This window comes from Rhinolophus hipposideros (assembly GCF_964194185.1).
Source record: "Rhinolophus hipposideros genome assembly, chromosome: 22".
NCBI classification, from domain to species: domain Eukaryota; kingdom Metazoa; phylum Chordata; class Mammalia; order Chiroptera; family Rhinolophidae; genus Rhinolophus; species Rhinolophus hipposideros.
The window spans coordinates 36431857-36454760 of NC_138068.1; the positions used below are offsets into that span (position 1 = coordinate 36431857).

The 22904-nt window shown below is 33.3% G+C and overlaps 1 protein-coding gene across 4 annotated transcripts in view; it reads left to right on the forward strand.

Moving 5' to 3' along the window:
- Positions 1–22904, forward strand: part of MACROD2 (mono-ADP ribosylhydrolase 2) — a 2186605-nt gene that overhangs the window by 2110922 nt on the left and 52779 nt on the right. For 2 of the 4 annotated variants that reach the window (XM_081033481.1, XM_081033482.1), the window contains exons 14-16: positions 3019–3096; positions 21579–21653; positions 21923–22015. In XM_081033481.1, the coding sequence (XP_080889607.1) occupies positions 3019–3096; positions 21579–21653; positions 21923–22015 (246 nt within the window). The remainder of the gene's footprint in view (positions 1–3018; positions 3097–21578; positions 21654–21922; positions 22016–22904) is intronic. The other 2 variants (XM_081033483.1, XM_081033484.1) reach the window with 2 other exon arrangements.

Sequence of the window (22904 nt, forward strand, 5' to 3'; positions counted from 1 at the left end):
GTTTTATGTTTTCTTTTTATTTTAATCTTTTTCAAATATTCTGTTAAACCTTTCCAACTTTCTAAATGAGATTTTTTAAAAAAATTATAAAAGTATTTTTTATTATTGTTAATCTTAAAATATAACCTATCTTTAGAACTTTGGCTTAACTATTTGATTTAATATTTGCATTTTTAAAAATTCTATAATAGAGCATTGACCTTAAAGATTTTGAAAGACAGAATCTACATAAAAATTTAACTCAAGTTCTCTGCTATTAAAATAACATTGAATGAATCTCAGAATTAAGTGATAATGCTTACATTTTTTGAACATTGCCCCATGATAATTTTTAGTTAAATAAAATGTGAATCCAACGTGCTTCAAGAATGTAGTATATACACTACATTTTGATGGTTATTTATAGAATTTACATAGAAATAATAAGCTCTGTTAGTGACCATATATACTGGATAATTTTCTCTCTTTGTCATTATGAATAATAATTTTATATACATATGCAATGCAGCTTTCATCACCTCCTAAGCAGAAAAGCCCCACTGTCCTTTCAAACCTAGAACCAAGTGTAATGTAATAGGACCCATGATTCAAAACACTCAGGATCTGATCCAGTCTGGTTAAAGTTCATGAAGCTGGAAATTTACATAGGCCTTTTAATAGAGAAAATACAGTGCCAACAATCTTCTGTAGGTACCGGGTTATCTGTGGATGCTATTTATTATGAGCTCATAGTTTCTATCTTGCTTTATTACTACACATGCAAGTTAGTGTATGTATGTGGAACCATTTCTGAAGAAGAGGCTTACAAATAGCACAAAATGAACTTGTGGTTTTGGTGATGGGTCACATTGATATGAAATTGTCATCACATAAAGATATGTATTTCTGTACACACACAATATACTCAAACATCATAATTCTAGGATGCATAGTCTTTGATATATTTTAGTTCTAAAAGTAGGACACATTCTTATAATTGATAGTGTGTTATAATTCATTTGGTCTCATTTTATTCTAATACTACACAAAATAATGATGCAAATAACAATGTGTCTTGGATTCAATGAAATACATTTCATAGATTAGAGCACATAAAGTCAGAAGGTGCGTTGGCAATGTTACAGGAACTCATTAAGGAAATTTAAATTAAAGGGTCAATTTGCTAAAGACATGGATTTTGGTGACAAAACAGGTAAGTCTATTGATTAATTTTTCAAATACTTTCACCTGTCTTATGTGAATCATGAGAACTTGTAAACTCAATGTAAATCACTTTTTAAAAGATATTTCTTGTGTAATATTTGATGCATAAAACATAATGTTTATGTAAGTTAGAAAGCATAATAAATTATTGTTGAGTGTAAATGAATACATTTTAATGATGTGCAAAATCTACACAAGACTACATACATATTGAATAATAAAAAATACTATTTTCTATAAACAAGTAAAACTAAAACAACACTTTCAAAATTAAAGTTTAGCCTGATTTTTATAGAGGTTTTTTGTCATTGTTCATTTTCAGTGTTAATATGGAAAAAAGTATTCAAAGGATACTTTTTAAACCAATGTTGGATTTAAAATTAAAAAGCCACATTTTAATGGGAGTTGGTTTAAAACAATTTGACATGAGTGAGATAACAGTTTGGAAAATGTGTCTATGCTTAGCTTTGCTTCCAAATTTGGACTTTGAAACTTATTGTCAGTTTCAGAAAGAAATCAGAAGCTGTGCAGATAATTAAACATTTGCCTTGGGGGAATTATTTGCAGTTAATTAAAACCGTATACTTTGGGTGTATACTTGCTTCACTGGTTATTAAATTGGAATCATATGTTAACCACCCAAGTTTCTTACTTGTCCATCAAATGTTGCCTGTGGCAGTTTCGTGAAGCAAACTTTCTTATAATATTCCAAACTATGAGCGAGAAGAAGGAAAGGAAAAGAGAAAGAACGATTTATTTTAGATACCACATAAATCAGCTCTGTTATAAAATGCAACTGAGCAATATGAACTCAGTAGAGAACCCAATGATAGGTAATAGAGGTGTTGTACCATCCCAGCTTTCTTCACAGCCACATGCATACAAGATTAGCTCATAGTTTTTATAGATCTTTGGATGACCACCCTTTTAGCTGCATGATTGTAACCTCTATGAGGACAGAGATTTGACATTTTGTTTTCTGTTGACTCCCTAGCATCAAGAACAGTGCCTGGTATAGAGTTGGCCCTTAATAAATATTTACAGAATGAATGAAAAACCTATTTTCTGTCTTCCTATGGACATACTCATATGCTTTCTGTGATGGCTTTTTAAAGAACCTCCAGAGAGATCTCAAACATGCAAACATGCTTTCTAGCTTTGCCAGAATCCATAGTCTTTGGAAACCTTTTAGCCACTGTAAAGTATCTCACGTGACAAAAAACAAAACAAAAAACAATGATGAACTTATGCTGATCCCACATTTAAAAGTGCTCTACAAAAAAGAGGATGAAATTGCCCAGAACAGAAGGTTTGCATTCTCCCTTTGCTATTGTTACACTGATATAGTTCCTGAGAAAGATGAACTTAATTACCACTGGATTGAAAAGCTCTACATCTGGCTTTTCAAAGATTCAAGGTTCCCATACATGAACAACTATAGTAATGGAAGCATTAAGAACATTAAAATTAGATATTCCTTTAATCTTCCCTATTTTGCCTTCCTTTCATATCCTTTTGCACAACTTTCCTATGACTTTCATTGATGCATAAAGCCTGCTTATATTTTCTTCTTTGTTGCAAAATGATGTCCCAACCAAATCTCAACCATCTTTACCTTGCAAACATTGTATAGACATCTTATGCAGTCCTTCAAGAAAACTTAATTTATTGATGAAAATATTTAAGTATTTTAATGGTATTTTTAAGTAATAAATTAAACCTCCCCAAATATAAATCTATCATGTTAGTGCTGGACGCTGCTCTATTTCCTGGTTTAAAATGCTCATTACAGGTTTTGCTTATTTGTTGTGCTAGATTCTGCAAAAGATGAGAATATTACAAAAGGCAATGAAGTAACCAATCATTCTGTGTGTAACCAAGGTCATCCCAATGGTAAGTTATGAGATCCTTTGCCAGTTTTTTCTTTCTTTTTTTTCCTGCTGAGGAATATTATATTTTTTAAAAACTCAGATTTTAGGTTTTCTGGGGGGAAAAATGGAATCTGATATTTTATTAGACCCAAATACCAGGAGATTGGTAGCTGCCATATTCAAAAAAGACATTTGCTCTCCACAATCCTCATCACGCATTATATTTGTACTAGGCTGGCATTAGTTCTTTTTGTTACCTGCCTGAGCTCTACAGGAATTGGGTTTACAACTACTGAAATAAAGCTATGATAACAGTGAGAATAAATGTGAGACATATGGAGAATGGATCCAAGAGATTAAATCTACACATCCTTGAAATACCAAGAAGAAAGAATAGAGCAAACAGAAATGAAGCAACCTTTAGAAAAATAATGGGGAAAAGAAGTTTCCTAATGCAAAACAGTGTTCTACCTGAAACACAAAAGTGCACATTATATTTATGAGCAAAGATAATGAAAACAAAAACCTACAAAGTCTCATGGAATTTATGAATATCAATGATAAAGAAACGCTTTTAAATCAAATAATAAAGTCAAAATCAGGTTACAAGTGAAATCACCAAAATCAGACTACCCTTAGCCTTTTTCTTGCATGACTTTACATTTCCAGAGCTCTAAAGGACACGATTTCTATATTTAGTAAAGTTATTATTCATGCATGAATTCAAAAGAAATATTTTCTAAGCAATACAAAGATTAAGAAAATATGCCACCATGTATCCTTTCTAAAAAAACTAAAGAAAGCCTGTACAAAAATAAATGTAAAAAGAAAGGAAAACTTCAAATTTGAGAACAAAGTTGGCTAGGATGATATAACAATAGACTCATTAAACTTATGAAAATGCTGAAATAATTGTTTCAAATTAGTATCAAAATAAATTTAAAATATTTGTTTTTACCTTTGAAAATTATAGTATATGTTATTTTAAAATGAGAAAGAAAAAGAGATGCTTTTTCTCTCAGTAAAGAAAGTTTTAAAAAGTTAGACCATTACTCCCACTGAAGACAATTAGATAATCTAGATATATATATATATATATATATATATATATATATACATATATACATATATATGTATGTATATATATATATATATATATATATATATATATATATATATATGTATATATATGTATGTATATATGAAAGAGTGTACTTAAAGGCATCAGAGAGCAAACGAACAAGATAGAAAAGAATTGTCAGGTTAGCTTATGGGAGAAAATGGATATACAGAGATGCGAGTTCAGAATTTGAAACTGTTTTTACCTTAGGGAATTTGCTGATTCTTCAAAATTTATCTTGAGTCCCATTGCTCAAAATGGTAAGGAACCCTGGTAAACTCCCTGTGTCTTGGATTGAAAACCAAAAATATGTACCCTATCAGGAAGAACGAACCAGCAGTAGATCAGCCCAGCTCTGAAAGATTGCTGCCCAGATTTGAATTATGTCAATCCCCAAAATAAATCAAAACCAACTCAGATTGCTAGCTCCTCTGGCACCTAAGAAAAGCAAATGTAAAATATTTATTAGATGAAAAAAATGATGTTGTAGGCTTAAACCATTTATATAAACAATTTGTTAAATGCAATGTGTAGCACACACATACAAAAAACAGCCAAAATAAGTGAGGAAACGAGGTCACATAAAGAACAAACAAATAGTCAAGGAGTGCAAGCTCATTTGGGCTGAAAATATTAGCATTGTGAACACAAAGTATAAAACATAAAAACTGTGTATAAGAATGCCAGAGATTATCTGGGAACCAGTATCAGCTAGGATGTTGCAAGGAAGTATTCTCCTTTACAGATTTCAGAGGAAACTTGGCCCTGCTGATACCTTGGTTTTGTATGTCTTTCTTCCAGAACTGTCAAACAGTACTTTCTCTTGTTTTAAGCCATCCCGTTTGTGGTAGTTAAGTACAATAGCCATTGAAAACTAACAGACCATTGATGAATCTTGTTTAATAGGATGGAATTGGTATCTTAAAACAGGAAGTGGTGTTTCATCCTCCTCTCATGTTGCTTTTTTTTTGTTTGTTTGTTTGTTTGTTTTATTTTGTTTTCCCACCATTTATTGAGCTAAAGAGACAGAAACTACTTCTTAGAATTGGAGGCTATGAGTTCCTCCAGGCTGATTTTTTTTTTCCTTCAAATGAGTTTTTTATCAGATGCCAAGCTTTGAGAAGCAGTGTGTGTTTTTGTCCATTGGAATCATTGTCTATTCCTAGTCTTACCTGTGACTGCCTGATACTGACTCAGTACTACTTACTTTCCCAGGTGCCAAATAAGTGGAAAAGTTAGTTACATGCACATCAATCCCAAATGCTCTGAATTCCTAAGAGATTGGTGGAATAATACATTGGAATGTATAGTGTTGGTTATTTCTAGACCAGTTTTTGTTTAATCTATTTGCAAAGTATAAAATAAAAATAAAAACAAATTTGTCCTAATCCCCTCTCCTTAACTTAATTTTTACTAATGTAGTGTCTCTTGGGTTTTGTACTTGAAGTTACATTTTTAGAAGAGGGAGACTGTTATTCATTTCTCAATCATCAGCAGAGAGTATGGAGCCCAGTGATATTAGTGATATTAGTAATATTAGTGATATTAGTCACCAAAAATGTTTTATGAAATGCTTAGAGGACATAAAAAATCAATGGAGTATATTTGTGGGTAGTAAGGCTTAGTTATAATTACCATTACATGAGTGATATTATCCCTGTTGACAGAAAAACTGACCGTGGGATGGGCTTCCACGGTCAGACCTTGAGTTTTGTTTGAGTTTTCAAAATATGAGTCAATCGTTGCAGGAAATTGGTTAACTACTCATTTCTAATTCCCAAAATCATTTTATTAATTACCCAGCAGCCACAAAATTTACTTCTTTTTGTCCAATCCTTCATCCACAGCTGACACCTTTGGTTCATACTTCATTGATCAAAGAGTAGCTGTGAGTTCCCAGCTGCAGACTTCAAACATAAATGACAAAGTGTGCCCAGAAAAAAAAAAAAAAATCTGTGTATAAGAGAATGAAGACAAGATTGAAAATTTTAGCTAAGAACTGGAAATTCAAAACAGAAAGAAAGAGAAAAAGAAAAGAAAATCTAGGTAACAGATCCAAGATAGAAAAGATAAACGCAATGCTTGCCTGTCCCCTTGACCACATTAAAATTACAACTGAATTGTAGACAACCTGTAGAACCATCTGAAGTCTAGCTGAACAGAAGTTTTATAACTTGCATGTGGCAGTTGAGAATCAGAAAGGATATCTCAGCTGCAGATGTCCCCACAGAGGAGTGAGGAACCCAAGACCCAGACCAGGCTCCGCAGCCTGAGGTACTGGTTCTGAGAAAAGGACCCCCTACAACATGTGGCTTTGAAAACAGTGGGATTTCCAACAATCCAGGTGGATGGACGGCTGTGGGAAATCCAGACATCCTCTTAAAGGACCTGCGCACAAACTCTCTTGCTCCTAGACACTCATACTAGGCTCCTGTGAATGGACAGTGACTCAGGACGCATCTGTGACATACAGGGAAAGACTGAGTTGTGTGGTTTTGGGGTGAGGACTGGAGGACAGCTGCCATTTTCCCTGTGTGGAGTCCTTCTTCCATGAAGCTAGCAATCAAGGACCATCTTTCCTGTGTGAAGCCCTCCCCACACAGCCAAGTCTGAATCTGAATTAGCCTGGTGAGCTTGCTTCCTCCACCCTGGTGACTCTCTGGGACCCCACCCAACCCAATTTACCAAATACCAGAGGTACTTTCTTGGCAAGAAGACAGCCCCTCCCACATAGCACTCATTTTTGGATAACTATTGGGAGTCTTTGGGCTCCAGGCAGGCAGCAGCTGGCCTCAGTATGCTCTGAGACTTTTGCTGAGTAGCTCCAGGCTTAGCACTGGCACCAAAGTCTAATCCAGAGAACACCCCTCATCACATTCTGGTGACTCCCTGAGACCCCACCTCACCCAACTCGTGAACCACACAAGGCTATATCAGCAGCTGAATCTTATGGGAGTTGTCAAGTGGCAACAGGCCTCAGGATGTCCTGGCTTTTAGCTACTGCATACCCAATACTGGTCGCAGCCAACCTAGGTTCACAGTGTGACCTCTCCCATGAGCTTCCAGGTTTAGCACAGGCAGCAACCAATTATGGATTGCTTTGTAAGTCCTACCAGGTAGTCTCTGGCCAGTCACAGGCAGTGGCTGCCCCATAGCCCCTCCCAAAAGACCCCAGAACCAACATACATGGGGATCAGCTTCCAACCACAGCAGAGTGCCACCAAATTCACCTCACAAGTGGCACACCCAAAAGGTTGTCTCAATAGGCACAAGAGCAAATCCCACTTTACAGGGGAAGCCCACCAGCAGAGCAGCTCATAAGCTGTGGATGTGGCCGGACACCACAGCCAGTCAGCCTGAGGGTCATCCCACCCACTGATGTGACAACAGCACCCAGGATAGCACACACAACCTACACGAGGGACGCTCCTGGAGCACCCAGCTGACGTGATCATCTCCTGCAGGAGGCCTTGGAGATGTAGCACATCTACCTAATACATAGAAGCAAACACTGACAGTCAAAATGAGGAAACAAACAAAAACATCACAAATGAAAAAATAGGAAAAAACTCCAGAAAAAAGACTAAACAAAATAGAGGCAAGCAACTTACCAGTCACAGCGTTCAAAACAATGGTTATAAGCATGCTCAAGAAAATTAGTGAGAATTTCAACAAAGAGGTAGCAAGCATAAAAACGTACACAGACCCATAAAAAAAGATCCAGTCAGAAATGAAGATTAAAATAATTGAAGAACTACAAGGAATCAACAGCAAACTAGATGAAGCAGAGGATTAAATCAGCAATTTGGAAGACAGCATAGAAGAAAACATCCAATTGGAACAGAAAAAAAAAAAAGAATAAGAAAAATGAGGATAGTTTAAGGGGCCTCTGGGAAAACATCAAGGATAACAACATTTGCATCATAGGGGTACCAGAAGGAGAAGAGACAGAACAAAAAAATGAGAACCTATTTGAAAAAATAATGACTGAAAACTTTCCTAACCTGATTAAGGAAATAGATATACAAGTTCAGGAAGTGCAGAGAGTCCCAAATAAGATGAAGTCTCAAAGAGGCCCACACCAAGACACATCATAATGAAAATGCCAGAGGTTAAAGACAAAGAGAGAATAATAAAAGTATCAAGAGAAAAGCAGTTTATTATCTACAAGGGAGCTCCCATAAGACTGTCAGATGATTTCTCAACAGAAACTTTGCAGGCCAGAAAGAATTGGCTGGAATATTCAAAATAATGGAAAGTAAGGACCTACAACCAAGATTATTTTACCTAGCAAAGCTATCATTTAGAACTGAAGGAGAGATAAAGAGTTTCCCAGACAAGAAAAAGCTAAAGGAATTTATTACCACCAAACTAATGGTAATGGGAGTAGTTGTAGAGATACTTCTTTATATGTCTTTATATTGGAGCGTTGAATCCATTTATATTGAAAACGATTGTTGATAACTACATATCTATCAACAATCGTTTTCAATATAAATGGATTCAACGCTCCAATATAAAGACATAGAGTGGCTGAATGTAAAAGAAAACAAGACCCTCACACCTTCTGCTTACAAGAGACTCACTTCAGATCAAAAGACACACTTAGAGTGAAAATAAAAGGATGGAAAAAGATATTTTATAAAAATGTAAACAAACAAAAAAGCTGACGTAGCAGTACTTATACCAGACAAAATGGACTTTAAAACAAAAGCTATAACAAGAGACAAAGAAGGACCCAATGATCCCAGTTCTGGGTATTTACCCAAAGAAACCCAAAATGCTACTTTGAGGGGACCTGTGCATCCATATGTTCATTGCAGCATTGTTTACAATGGCCAAGATGTGGAGGCGGCCTGGATGTTCTTCAATGGATGAATGGATAAAGAGTAGGTAGTACATGTATGCAATGGAATATTGCTTGGCCATGGAAGAGAATGTTTTTTTCTGTTTGTTTGTTCATTTTTTGCCATTTGTGGCAACATGTATGGACCTGGAGGGTATTGTGCTGAATGGGGTATGTCAGACATAGACAGGTGCAATGTGATTTTGCTTATATGAGGAATCTAAAGAACAAAATAAACAAACAAAACAGGAAAGAACTCATAGATACAGAGAACATTTTAATGGTTGTTAGATGAGAGGGGTTCAGGGAGGTGGATGAATAAGGGGAAGGATTAAGGAGTACAAATTGTTAGTTACAACATAGTCATATACCTTATATACCATATATACCATATACATATACCATACCTTATATACCATAAGGAATATAGTTAATAATATTGTAATAACTATGTATGGTGTTAAATGGATATTAAATTTTGGGGGTGATAGGTCGGAGAGAGGTTGTGAACAAGGTGAAAAAGGGAATAATAGTCAATAATACGGTCATAACTATGTATAGTGCCAGGCGGATACTACTAGACAAGTCAGGGGATCACTTTGAAATTTATATACATGTCTAACCTCTATGCTATACACCTAAAAATTAATATAAAATAATATTGAATATCAATTCTCATTGAAACATTAAATGAGAGAGGGAAAAGATGAAAAAGAATAAGAAGTTCAAATTTCCAGGTATAAAACAAATAACTCATGGGATGTAATATATAACATAAGGAATATGTCAATAATATCGTGATAGTGTGGTATGGAGTCAGATGCTTGTTGGACTTATCATGGAATCATTTATTTAAGTATATAAAAACTGAATAATTAGCTTTATTCTTGAAACTAATGTAATATTGTATATTAGCTATATTTTAATAAAAATCTTGAAGAAAAATAAAAGAAAGTCTAGACATAAAAGATGCCACAGCTGTGGTAAAGAATTCAATGAATGGATTGTGGTTTAATAGCATATTAGACACAGAAGAAAGGGAATTTGTGGACTAGAAGTTATGTCAGAAGAATATATCCAAAATAAAAATAATAGGAAAACAAATGATGGCAAACACTAAACACAGGGAAAAGATGTGGAGGGTAAAATGACAAAGTCTATTCCATACGTAATTGAAATCCCAAACAGAAAAGAGAGGAAACTGGGCAAAAGAAATATTTGAAGAAATTATGGTAAGAAATTTCCTACAGTGATGAAGGATATCAGGCCATGAATTCCAAAGTCCTTTGAACTCCAAGCAATATAAATCCACAACTAGGCCCTTCATAGTAAAACTGATGAAAGTCAAACATAACCAGAACATCCAAAGAGCAATCTTCAAACAATTGGCCTGATATCTGACTTTTCAATAGACATGATGGAAATAAAAACAAAAGAGAATAGCGTCAACCAAGAACTCTAAACCCAGGGAAAATATATATTTCAAGAATAAAGTTTAATTAAGGACATTTCAGACCAAAAAAACGAAAAGGAAACTTCATCACCAGACAATTCTGGTGTTCTTTCAGTGGGGAGATATTGATCTTAGGATATTGAAGATATTGATTGAAAGTTAAAGATGAGCAAAAGAATTAAAAGCAAGGTAAATGGTGATTACTAAATAAGTCTAAATGAACATCAATGGTAAATATCAATAATGATGATAATAATACATTGTGAGAGTTAAGATATACTTAGAATTAAAATATACTACAAATATGGCATTTATTAAGATGAGGTAAATTAAAATGAAGTTTGCTAATGTTTCTTCGTCATCATGGAAAATTAAAACACCAATTAATATTAAAATTGGTAAGACTTAGTGATACCCGAGAATCAGGAAATAAACTGAACCCTGTGGTTCTCCCAGCAGAATGCTTGGAGAGACATCCCAGGCCAAAGTGCAGAAAGGAGGACCTCAGTCAGAACCCAGCAGACTCCCAAGTTGAGGAGACAGAGCTGAAACTCCTAAAAGGCCAAGGTATCTAATATTTTCCAGGTAGAGTACTATAGAGTAGATAGCTCCACAAAGGAATGCTCTAGCGATCTACAGAAAGATTCCCTCAAGTCTTCATCTGAGTACTGATCAGTACATGCATTAGAGGAAATTACCAGTGCATGAATGAGAAGATGAGTAAAGAACAGTACATTGTTTGAAAGAATGATACCTGGAGCTTACACAGGTCTAGGAGGAGTGCCTGTTCTCATATGCCAGACTGGAAAACCTAAAAATTCATAGAAAGCTTAGAAAGATTTTGCCACAGTAGTGGAGCAAAACGAACAATATACTAAGTGATACTCTTCTCCTCCCCAATTCAGCTTAAGGGCAAGACTTGAAAAGATCAAACTGTTTCTAAATAACTTAACTGATCCCAGAATGGATATCAAATATATTTATTAAAAATATCTCATACTTATTAGAGTAACCAACAAAATTAATGGGCATAAAAAGAAGTATTAAAAGATAAATCTCTGTGCATCTCTTGTGTTTCTGCCTATTCTACGAGCAGAGAATCTAACTGCCTTTGTTTTGGCCAATTTTTTCAAGAATGCTTGTATAGTAAACAATCTCAGAATTGAGAGAAACTGTCTCCCTCAATAAAAAGAACAGGCTTGCTTACAGCCTTGGAAGATAAGAATAGTCCTCTCCCCACGTTTAAAGGACATTCATGGTTACTGTCCATGATAATATTCAAATTCTCTAAGATCAAGATTCACCCCCTGTAATACAACCCACTGAGTATGCAGGTATCACTTGGTCTCCCTGTGGGAACTGAGACTCAGGAAATAGGCACAAGTACTCTGGCTACTGCTATTGCTCTGAATAATAAACTGTTCTTCATAGCCTGGTAGTCATATCTTCTGTCAGCATCCATGGATTTGTGGCTAGCTAACTTGCTAATTTGCAAGTAAAGTAAAATCTCAGACCCTGCCCAACTCTTGACAAAGCAGGCAAGTATAACCAATAGAAGAAAATAAATCAATTGATAAATATCAATCCATAAATGACACAAATCGGGTAATAATATAAAAGGTCATATTTAAAATTATTATAATTGTATTCCACATCTTCCAGAAGCTAAAAAAAGGATTATCCATGTTAATTAGAGATACCAATTGAATTTCTAGAGATGAAAAACTCTAGAAATTGTGGCTAAGATGAAAGTGGCTAAGATGAAAATCATTCTTTATGGACATAATGGCAGATTCAACACTACAGAAGAAAAGATTAGTGAATCTGAAGATGTAGCAATAAAAACTATCCAAACTGAAATACAGAGAGAATTAATGACTGAAGAAAAAGAAGAGTGTCAGTGAGATATGGATCTACTCCAAGGGTAATTCCAATTTCAATTCCGAAATCTCTGAAGGCAGGCATGGGAGAGGGTGGCAGAAAAAAAATATTTGAAGTAACAATGGCTGGAATTCTTCAGAAATTTCATGAAAATTATGAACCCACATATCCAAGAAATTCTATGACCCTAAAACACAAAAAATAAATAAAAATATACATCATAATCAATATACAAGCACATCATAATCAATTAGCCCAGCACCAGTGATAAAGAGAAAACTCTCAAAAACCATCAGAGAAAAAAGACAAGTTATATACTGAGGAACAAATGTAAGTATGAAGCAGAAGCATCAGCAGAAACTACATTTACAGGCAAAACCATAGATGAATGTTACAGTGTTAAACTAAAGAAGGTACAAAAGCATATATATTGTACAAATCATCTACACCAACTTTAAAAAGCAAGAAAAATGACTATAATATTTAGAAAGATGTGCTTAAGTGGTAAAACAATAAAAGAAATCTAGGTAGTTGTTACTGTGAAAGTTGGTGTTAATTAAACTTTGGTGATGGGGAAGAAGTTTTGATTGGACTGTGAGATGGGCATCTAGGCTGGATGGTTATCATAAGGATATACAGGTTTTCTACTTGCTTTTATTTAATTGAGTTCTGTATATTTTCTGTGCCTTCCTGTATGCATGTTGCATTTTATAAAATAATTAAAAGAAGGAAGAAAGGGAGGAAATAAGGAAGGAAATGAGGAAGAGTGAAAAGAAAAGAAGTATTAATGGCACAGTTTATAAAACAAAGATTATGGTGGGGATTGGAACAACGGTGGAGGCGGGGGGTGTTGCACATAATGCTGACTTCCATGAAGCTAATGAAAAACTAAAAATCCTATTATGCTATGGGTTCTGACAACATATTAAGTTTAAGAATAACTTGAAAAATTTTATGATAATCTGAATTAGAATTAAATAATAGAATTAAGGAAAGATATCTTACTTTTAAAATTTTTGAAAAAGATCATACCAAACATGAGAGTATATTAGCAGCGCAAATAATAATAAAAAATGAGTAGCAGCATAACACAAACACAGTATTATCAAATATGATGACGGAAACACATGTAAATAGTTATGATAGTAAATGTAATTAGCTTACTTTATTAAGTGTTAAAACCATTCAGCTTGAATTAATTTCAATAAAATAGTATAGGTTTAAAAATACAAAGTTAGAAAAAGGGATATTTGAGAAATGAACATCAAAAGAAAACATGAAAAACTACTTTAGAATCTATCGAGTTAGAATTCTAGAAAAAAAGTTTTAAGTGAGAAAGTTTATCATTTTATATCAATAAAATTTAAATCCCTGATTAAATAAATCATGGGTTTTTATGTATGAGATGATATGGAAAGATACAATATGAATAAAACCAAATTGGAAACGCAATGAAGAATTCGTAAATATAAAATTTTCAGTCAATGACAGAATATACAGACTAAAAATGATATGAAATCTTTGAAAAATGTGATTCACAGTGTAGTCCTATTGTAGGCATGCACAGACTAATCAATGAAACAGAATAAAGAGTTTAGAAATAGACCCAAGGCAATATGGGATTTCAGTACATATTTAGGCTGACATTTCAAAAACAGATGACTCGATAAATGGTATTAAGACAACTATTTGGTCATTTGGAAAAATAAACTGAATCCTTATCTCATTCCTTATGCCACCTTAAATTCTAGAAGGAGCAAAGATGAAATGTAAAAATGAAACTATAACAATACTGGATGGAAAGAACCAAGGGATATTTTCTTTAAATTTTGAAATAAAGATGACTTTTTGAACTGTGAATACTCATATATACACAGAGACACGATTGTATGCACATATGTTATAAAATACATGCATAGCATATATATCTGCAGTATGTGTGTGGGTATATGTCATGTACGAGAGAAATAGCTAAAACTGAATGTATAAATTTTGACATGATAAATAAAGTTTATAATCAAACTCTAAATTGGGAAAATGTATTCTCAGCTTAAATTCCAAAGAATTAATTTTCTTATTACAAAAATAAATACTTCATACATCAATAAGAAAAAAATAAATATGGGGTGCCAAAACTGTGTACAAGTGGACACTTTGGTCAACGTTGTTCAAGCAGTAGTTCGCCATAATCAGAAGTGTCTGGACATTGATGGTAACCACTTTGAGTACCTTTTGTAATTGCAGAGTCAAATGTGACTTGTGTTCACCATTTGTTATTAATATACATTGACTATTACAACTTTAATTCTAGTTGACTATTAATATAATATAAAATTATATATTAATATATATAATATAAAATATATATAATATATATAATATATATATAATATAAAATTATATTGTTGTTGCTATTGCTATTGGTTAAAAATAGTCCATTTACAAAGTGAATTTAGACTTATGTTCTAGAAATGTTTTAAAATGTGTATACATTTTTGCAACCTCTGTATATAAGCAACCCAATAGGAAAATAGATAGAGAACTCAATTATAATTTACAAAACTGAAATATAGTCATTATAAATATGAAGACATGACCTATCTCACCATTACTAAAAAAGGCAGATAAAATATGATTTCAGTGTCTTTTCCTTTTGAATATCAGATATTTAAGTAGGATTGAAAATACACAGAATTGGTATAAATAGGGTTTCCAAAAATGCTCACACACTATTGGTGGTAGACTTATGAGCATAACCTCCTCATCAGCAATTTTGACTAAATCTAATGAATATAAAATGTTCATATTGTAATCCAAGAATTATGCTTTAGGAATTTATCTTAAATTAACACTCACCAAAATCATGGAGATATTTATTCACAAAAATGTTCATTGCAATACTCTATTTAATGATAACAAAAAAAGGGAAATATCTAAAAATTTATTTATAGCATGGAATATAATGCTATAAGATTTCTGAAAAAAATTGTAATGACAGATGCTTATAAAATATAAATTAAAAAAGCAAAATGTAAATTCATTTTGATTCCAGGATATATTTATATATTTCTGTACGTGTGTGTATTTGCAGACATATACACAAAGAAACACACACAACGCATATATATGTACACACACACATATATGTACACTTATATGTATATATACACACACATATTTATTATACATACCTATGTAACACACAAGAATGATGGCAATATACAATATTAATAGTGGTGATCCCCTAGTTGTAAAATTATCCATAATTATCAATATTTATATGTATTTTTCAGTGTTTCTATAAGGAAATTGTCTTTCTTTTGTAACTACTGAAAAATAATAATTTTAGAAATAATGTACATTAGGAAAGTTTTATTTGCCCTAGGAGGAAACTAAGGATGATTAAAAGATAACCAAATTTTGCTCTTAATCTGGGGTATTTTAAGATAGGAAAAAGTACAATTTTGAATAATAGCAGCAGTCGAGTTTTAGATTTATCAAAAGGACACAATTTCCATTATATTTAAGACAAGCATCAAAGAAACAAAGTTTTTGTTCTTAGGAAGATATGAGCATCTAACAATCTACAAACAATAAAATTATATTGTTGTTGCTATTGGTTAAAAATAGTCCATTTACAAAGTGAATTTAGACTTATGTTCTAGAAATGTTTAATTCCAGACTGATGTTCCCAGACCAATTTTTATGCAAATTAATTAAAACATTAGCTTGAGCCAAACTTATTTACCAGGGCTCCAAAGACACAATCATGTGATCTTTTTCTAAAGAAAAGTGAATGGATTTGGGGGTTATCTGTTCTAATTGTCCTCTCCCATTAGTATGAATGATTGAGTTCACTGTATAAAAAAATATACATATAAACTGCGGGATCCTTTATGTTCTTTTGTTTCCCCTGCCAGGAGGGATTAAGGCAAAGGATAGTGGGTACAATTGAACTAGACTGAATTTGGAGAGGCAAACATAAAACTTGCCTCATGGGGATCAAGAAAACAGGCTGGAATGTGGAATGTCTGAGTGCACTGAAGAGAAAGGCAGATGGGCTGGAGTCATCATTAATACATAGCAGGTCTGGGTGTGGGGCAAGTAGCTCACACATACCTCCTCTGTGTAATATGCCAAATCCTGAGTCAGGAAGGAGCAAATATGATTATTCTTAGATTTCAAAACTGTGCACCACATTTCTTCCCCTATTTTTCACTAACTTTATTTCAGAAAAATTACAAAGAAGAAAATATATGTATTTCCATTTTAAGAAAAGATCGCCAAAATATGTTAAGCACATAGGTCAAACACATCAAGAATGGGGACAAGTAAGAAAGGCAGGGGAGAGAAACATTCCAAAAAACAAACAAACAAAAACCTTGCAATAGCCTCTCGTCCTCAAAGTGAAGTGCCAGACCTTAGAAGTCATAGAGAAAAACCCTAGTATTCATCAACCACCGTACACTGCCATCTCCGGCAGTCCCACTGCTTATCAGCAGTGCTCCTAACTCTAACCCTAACCCTAACCAGACCCTGTTGAATTGTGATATTCCTATTTTTGATAGAATTCCTCTGAAAATTTATCAAGTGAAGCACTGGGACTGGAGACAGAGCAGAATATAGAGTGGCTGCTGAATGCTCTACTCTTTCCCTTCCATGTGCAGATAAAGCCAGATCACAAATGAGGTAAAGGTCCCAGCAATGACCTGGGAGTTCTCCATATCAACAGTGATAGAGAATGATGCTCCCTCAATAAACAGTGAAAGTTCCTCTCAGTATTATCTTCCCAATAAGCAAATGTTAGTGGTGACTAGAATCTTTACCAGGAGATATATCCTTACATAATGGGAAAGATAGAGATAATCTAAGATATTACCTAGTTTTGGAGGCCTTTTAAAACATAATAATGAAATTAAGTCTAAACTCATTATGATTTGAAGATGTTTCCAGGAAAAAAGGATTTGTAGTCATATAAGCCTAGCTATAAATTTTGAAAGCAGAATGGGGATCATAATATTTATTTGACAGTACTAATATGATGATTAGAAAAAATGTTTATGAAATGTTTAGGCAAATTCCGGCATTTTTATGGAATTAATAATTACCAAATATATTATCTAGGCTAGTGCTTCTCAAGATTTAAGGTACAAAGAGATCACCTAGAGATTTAATTAAAATGCAGAGTATGATACTGTAGGTCTGAGATGAGGCCTGAAATCCTGTATTTTGGAAAGCTTCTAAGTAATTCCAATGTGGTTTACCCATGAACCATACTTTGAGTAGCAGTGGGGAGAAATGGGGGTGGATGGGGTTTATCAGCAGGGAAAAGGTCTGATCAAATCCTTATTTTAAAAGATATTACTGTTAGCAATTCACAAGATAGATTACAAGAGAAGAAAATGAAAGATCCAAGTGGGACATAATATATCCCTGAATGAGTAAAGGTGAAGGCTACTGGATGGTGGGAAAAGAGAAACATTTTTCAGAATCATCAAACCTTGGTATTTCATTGAATTTTAGGAGTGTTAAGAAAAGGGCATCAAAGACAGCTTGAGATTTTTACTTTCAATGACCATAATCAGATTTTGTTGATTAAAATTGAGCTCAAGAGATATGGATGTCAAAAAAATATTTTTTTAAAAAGACATAAAAGTCATCTCAATTGGAAAGAAAGAAGTAAAACTGTCATTATTTAGAGATGACATAATGCTGTAAAGAGAGAACCCCAATGATTCCACCAAAAAACTATTAGAACTGATAAATGAATTTAGTAAAGTAGCAGGATACAAAATTAATATTCAGATAATTTTGCATTTTTATACACCAAGAATGAACTATCAGAAAGTGAAATTAACAATCTTATTTATAATTCATCAAAATAAATAAACAAATAAAATATCTAAGAATAAATTTAATTAAGGAAGTGAAAGACTTGTACTCGGAGAATTATAAAATATTAAAGAAAAAAAATTAAAGAAGATAGAAATAAATGGAAGCATATACCATGCTCATGGATAGAAATAATTAATATAGTCAAAATGTCCATACTACCAAAAGCAATCTATAGATTCAATACAATCCCTATCAAAATACCAATGGTATTTTTCACAGAACTACAGCAAATAATCCTAAAATTTATATGGACCCATTAAAGACCTCAAACAACCATGACAATTGTGAGAAAGAAGAACATAGCTGGAGGTATCACGCTACCTCATATCAAACTATACTACAAGGCCATAGTAGTATAATCAAAAACACATAGGTTAATGGAATAGAATAAAGAGCCCCAAAATAAATCCATCCCTAACTGGTCATTTAATTCTATGACAAAGGAATCAAGAATATACACTGGGGTAAAGAAAGTCTATTCAATAAATGTTGTTGGGGAAACTGGACAGATACATGAAAAAAAATGAAACTTACTCCATATGCAAGAATGAACTCAAAATGGATTAAAGAGTCAAATGTATGACCCCAAATCATAAAACTCCTGAAAGAAAACATAGGTAATAAACCCTAAGACATTACCCTTACTAATATTTTTACTGGTATATCTCCTCAGGTAAGGGAAACAAAAGAAAAAATAAACAAATGGGACAACATACAACAAAAAATTTACACAGTGAAAGAAACCACCAACAAAACAAAATGATATCCTACTGAATGGGAGAAGACATTCACCAATAAAACGTGTGATAAGTGGTTAACATCCAAAATTTATAATCCAACTAAGCACCAAAAAAACAAACAATCCAATTAAAAAAATGGGCATATACATTGGGCATATACAATGGGCATATACAAATGAATATACATTTCTCCAAAAAGGTCATACAGATGACCAATAGACATATGAGAAGATGCTAAACGGCACTAATCACCAGAGAAATGCAAATAAAAATCACAATAAAATATCACCTCACACCTGTCAGAATGGCCACCATCAATAAATCAACAAACAAGTGCTGGTGAGGATGTGGAGAAAAGGGAACTTTGTGCACTGATGGTTGGATTGCAAATTGGTGTAGCCACTATGGAAAACAGTTTTAAGTTTTCTCAAAAAATTAAAAATAAAACTACTCCTCAGTATTTATCCCCCCAAAAAATGAAAACATGAATTTGAAAAGATATATGCACCACTATGTTTACTGCAGTGCTATTTACAATAGCCAAGATATGGAAACAACAGAAATGCCCAACAATAGATGACTGGATAAAAGAAATTGTGATACATTTGTACAATGGACTATTACTCAGCACTAAAAAAAGAATGGAGTCTTATCATTTGTAACAACACAGTTGGACCTACAGGGTATTATGCTAAGTGAAATATGTCAGACTGAGAAAGACAAATACCATATGATCTCACTTATATGTGGAATCTAAAGAACAGAATAAATTAACAAACAAAACAGCAATAGACTCATAGATACAGAGAACAAACTGATGGTTGCTGAATGGGAGAGGGGTTGGGAAGGTGGGTGAGAAAGATGAAGGAATTAGGAAGTACAAATTGGTAGTTACAAAATAGTTACGGGAATGTGAAATACAGCATGGGGAATATAATCAATGATATTGTAAATACTATGTATTAGTGTCAGATGTGTACTAGACGTATCAGGGGGATACATTCATAAACTATGTAAATGCCTAACCACTACTCTATACACCTGAAACTAATATAAAATAATATTGAATGTCAACTGTAATTATATATATATACAGTCACTAGATGTAAAGTACAGCATAAGGAATATAGTCAATGGTATTGTAATAGCTATGTATGGTGTCAGATGGGTAGTAGACTTGTTGGAGTTATCACTTTCGAGGTATATAAATGTCTAACCACTATGTTGTTTTATACACCTGAAACTATTTTTTTTAAAAGTAAAAACAAAACCCTTTTTTTAATTTATTTCTTTTAATTTTTTTTTTTTTTTTTTTTTTGCTTTGTTGGTCGCTCTAGCAGAGAATGAACCAAGGGAAAGTAGTATAGTGGACAGTTTAAGATTAGTTTTATTAAAGAGACCTCTATAAAAATGAGAGATTATATAAGACAGTTTGCTGCTGTAACAAAAAGCTAAATAATTAAAAGTCCCATTATATTACAACAACAAAGGCTTGTCATGCCTGCTTGATTCTGCTCCAAATGTTTTCATTCCAGGGTCTAGGCTGAAGGAGCACACTTTATTAGGAGCAAGAGAGCTGGAGGAAATGTGTAGTGGACCTTGAAGTTTCCACTTAAATGTGGTACACATTATGTCCATTGCTGAGCTATTTTCTAAACCTAGTCACAAGAATAGGCTTGGCATCAACAGATGGGAATATACACTTGTCCTACAGGCCACGCAGTTACAGACAAAAAAGTAGAAAAAAATTCTCTTAAAGGAAGAAGCAGGGACAAACTGGAACAATAATGCAATCTACCCCAGGGATGTACCCAAGCAGAGTGCATATCCTCTGTGCATATCCAGAGTGCCAATAACCAACCCTAGCTCTGGATTTCCTAAGCATAACATTTTTCATTAAAATGAGGAAAAATGAAGAGATTTCAATTTCCTCTCTCAATGAGCACAAACATTTTCTAACAGGGAAGGAGAAACCAGGGAGTGTGGGAGAAACAAAATACTACTGGATAATCAGCTCCCGCATAATGAAAAGTTGGCTGAATTCTCTCCTGACTTTCACTATATTTAGTCTGTGTCTTAAGAGAATGGTTGAGATGTTAGGTGATCCAATCTGTGAGTGTTCACATTACTCAAGTTTTTCATGCTCTATTGATGGAAGAATGAAAATGCAAGTAGTGTTTTAATTTTCTAGCAGCCAGCGATACAGGAAATATCAGTATCTTAAAGGGAAATTAAAGGTAGTTAACCCATGCAGCCCAGAAATTATTTAACATTTAAAAACTTCCAGGTTGTGTCCATCAATGTTCAGTGCATTCACAAGCTGAATACTAATTACACCAATTAGCTCAAAAAAGAGTTTTTGCTTAATTATCTAGATATTTCTCATAAAATAATTGACATAAGTTTGATGATTTGTAAAATATCTTCATCCTCTGCTTTGGTTCAGTGCTGTTCTCTACCTCTTCATGTATGACCAAAGCATGGTTTTTGAAAATTTTGCTTTTCCAAACCTAGGATAAAGCTATGGTCATGCACATCACACTTATTTTTTAATCACTGTTCTTAACAGGACAAGAGAATGAGTCAATGAAGAATGAAATAAAAATTGAGGCAGAGTCACAGAGCTCATACATGGAAACAGAAGGTATTGGAACCAGAGTATATTGTTATAAAAAAAACGAGCTGAAACTGTGAACCATGATCCCTATATATACTTTGTGTGAGGGGTATACGTAATGATTTAGGCAATGATTTCTAGAGAATGGCAATAGTGTTCCATTTTGTATGCCTGTTAAAACTTGAGGGAAAATAAAAAAGAACTTTTAACTTTCTATGCTATGCTAGTCACTGTGTTTTGTCAATGATTTCAACTAAAACATCCCTGAGTATCCTTCTGTCTTATTCTATACATAGAGCTTTCATCAAATCAAGAAGATGCCACTATTGTAGAGCAACCTGAAGTGATTCCACTCACAGATGACCAGGAAGAAAAGGAAGGTGAAAAAGGTAGGATTGCTCTTAAATTAACTCATCAAGAATAGAGTTTCTTTGGATTCCTGCTTAGAATTCACTATCAGAGTTATCCTCATGCAAATTGCAGTCTGTTAAGGGAGGGGGGGAGGATAAACGTTTCTTTAATCCTAAACTTCTTTTGAGAGTAGAATAAAATCTAGAAGTAGCAAAAGAAGATACTTGTAAGAGTTTTTTGTTCTTCCAAATGGTATAAAGATGGTTTTATTTTTCATTTAGATTCAACTTAATTTAAAAATTGAAAAAGTTTATAAGAAATCGAAATTATGGACTAGATGGAAGAGTCTTAGAAAATTTGAGATGGCTATAAAACAAATAGACTAAACGTTTGTGTTGATTTTTATTCTGTCATCCTTTATATAGTAGTGGTTAAGAAAGCAATGTATGTAAAATATGCACATTATATGAACCCTCTAAACTGCAACTTTTTTCCTGCTAATATTAGGATACCATAATATTGAATACTGTTAAAAAATAAGTGAGTATTATAATGATTTCTGAATATATAGGAGGGATGAACACTTTGTAAATTTTGAACCAGTATTTGGGGCAAGAAGCCAATATATTGGAATAGAGATAGAATTTTTCTTTAAAAACTATTATCAAAAAAATTTAGTTTTTATTGAAGAACGTGAAGAATTCCACTTTCACATATAAAGCAATCTCTTTAAAGAAACTAAAATATGAAATAAAAACTGAGATAATTTCTCTGGTATACTATATCATAAATGATGCTCTTGAATAAATACGTGTTTGCAAAACCGCAGCAAGGTAATAACTTGACAGGCCTTGTTTATAGAACACAGTGATGAATTTTGTTTCCAAATTAAAATGCAGACATGATCTCAATTGTAAAATCAGGTCA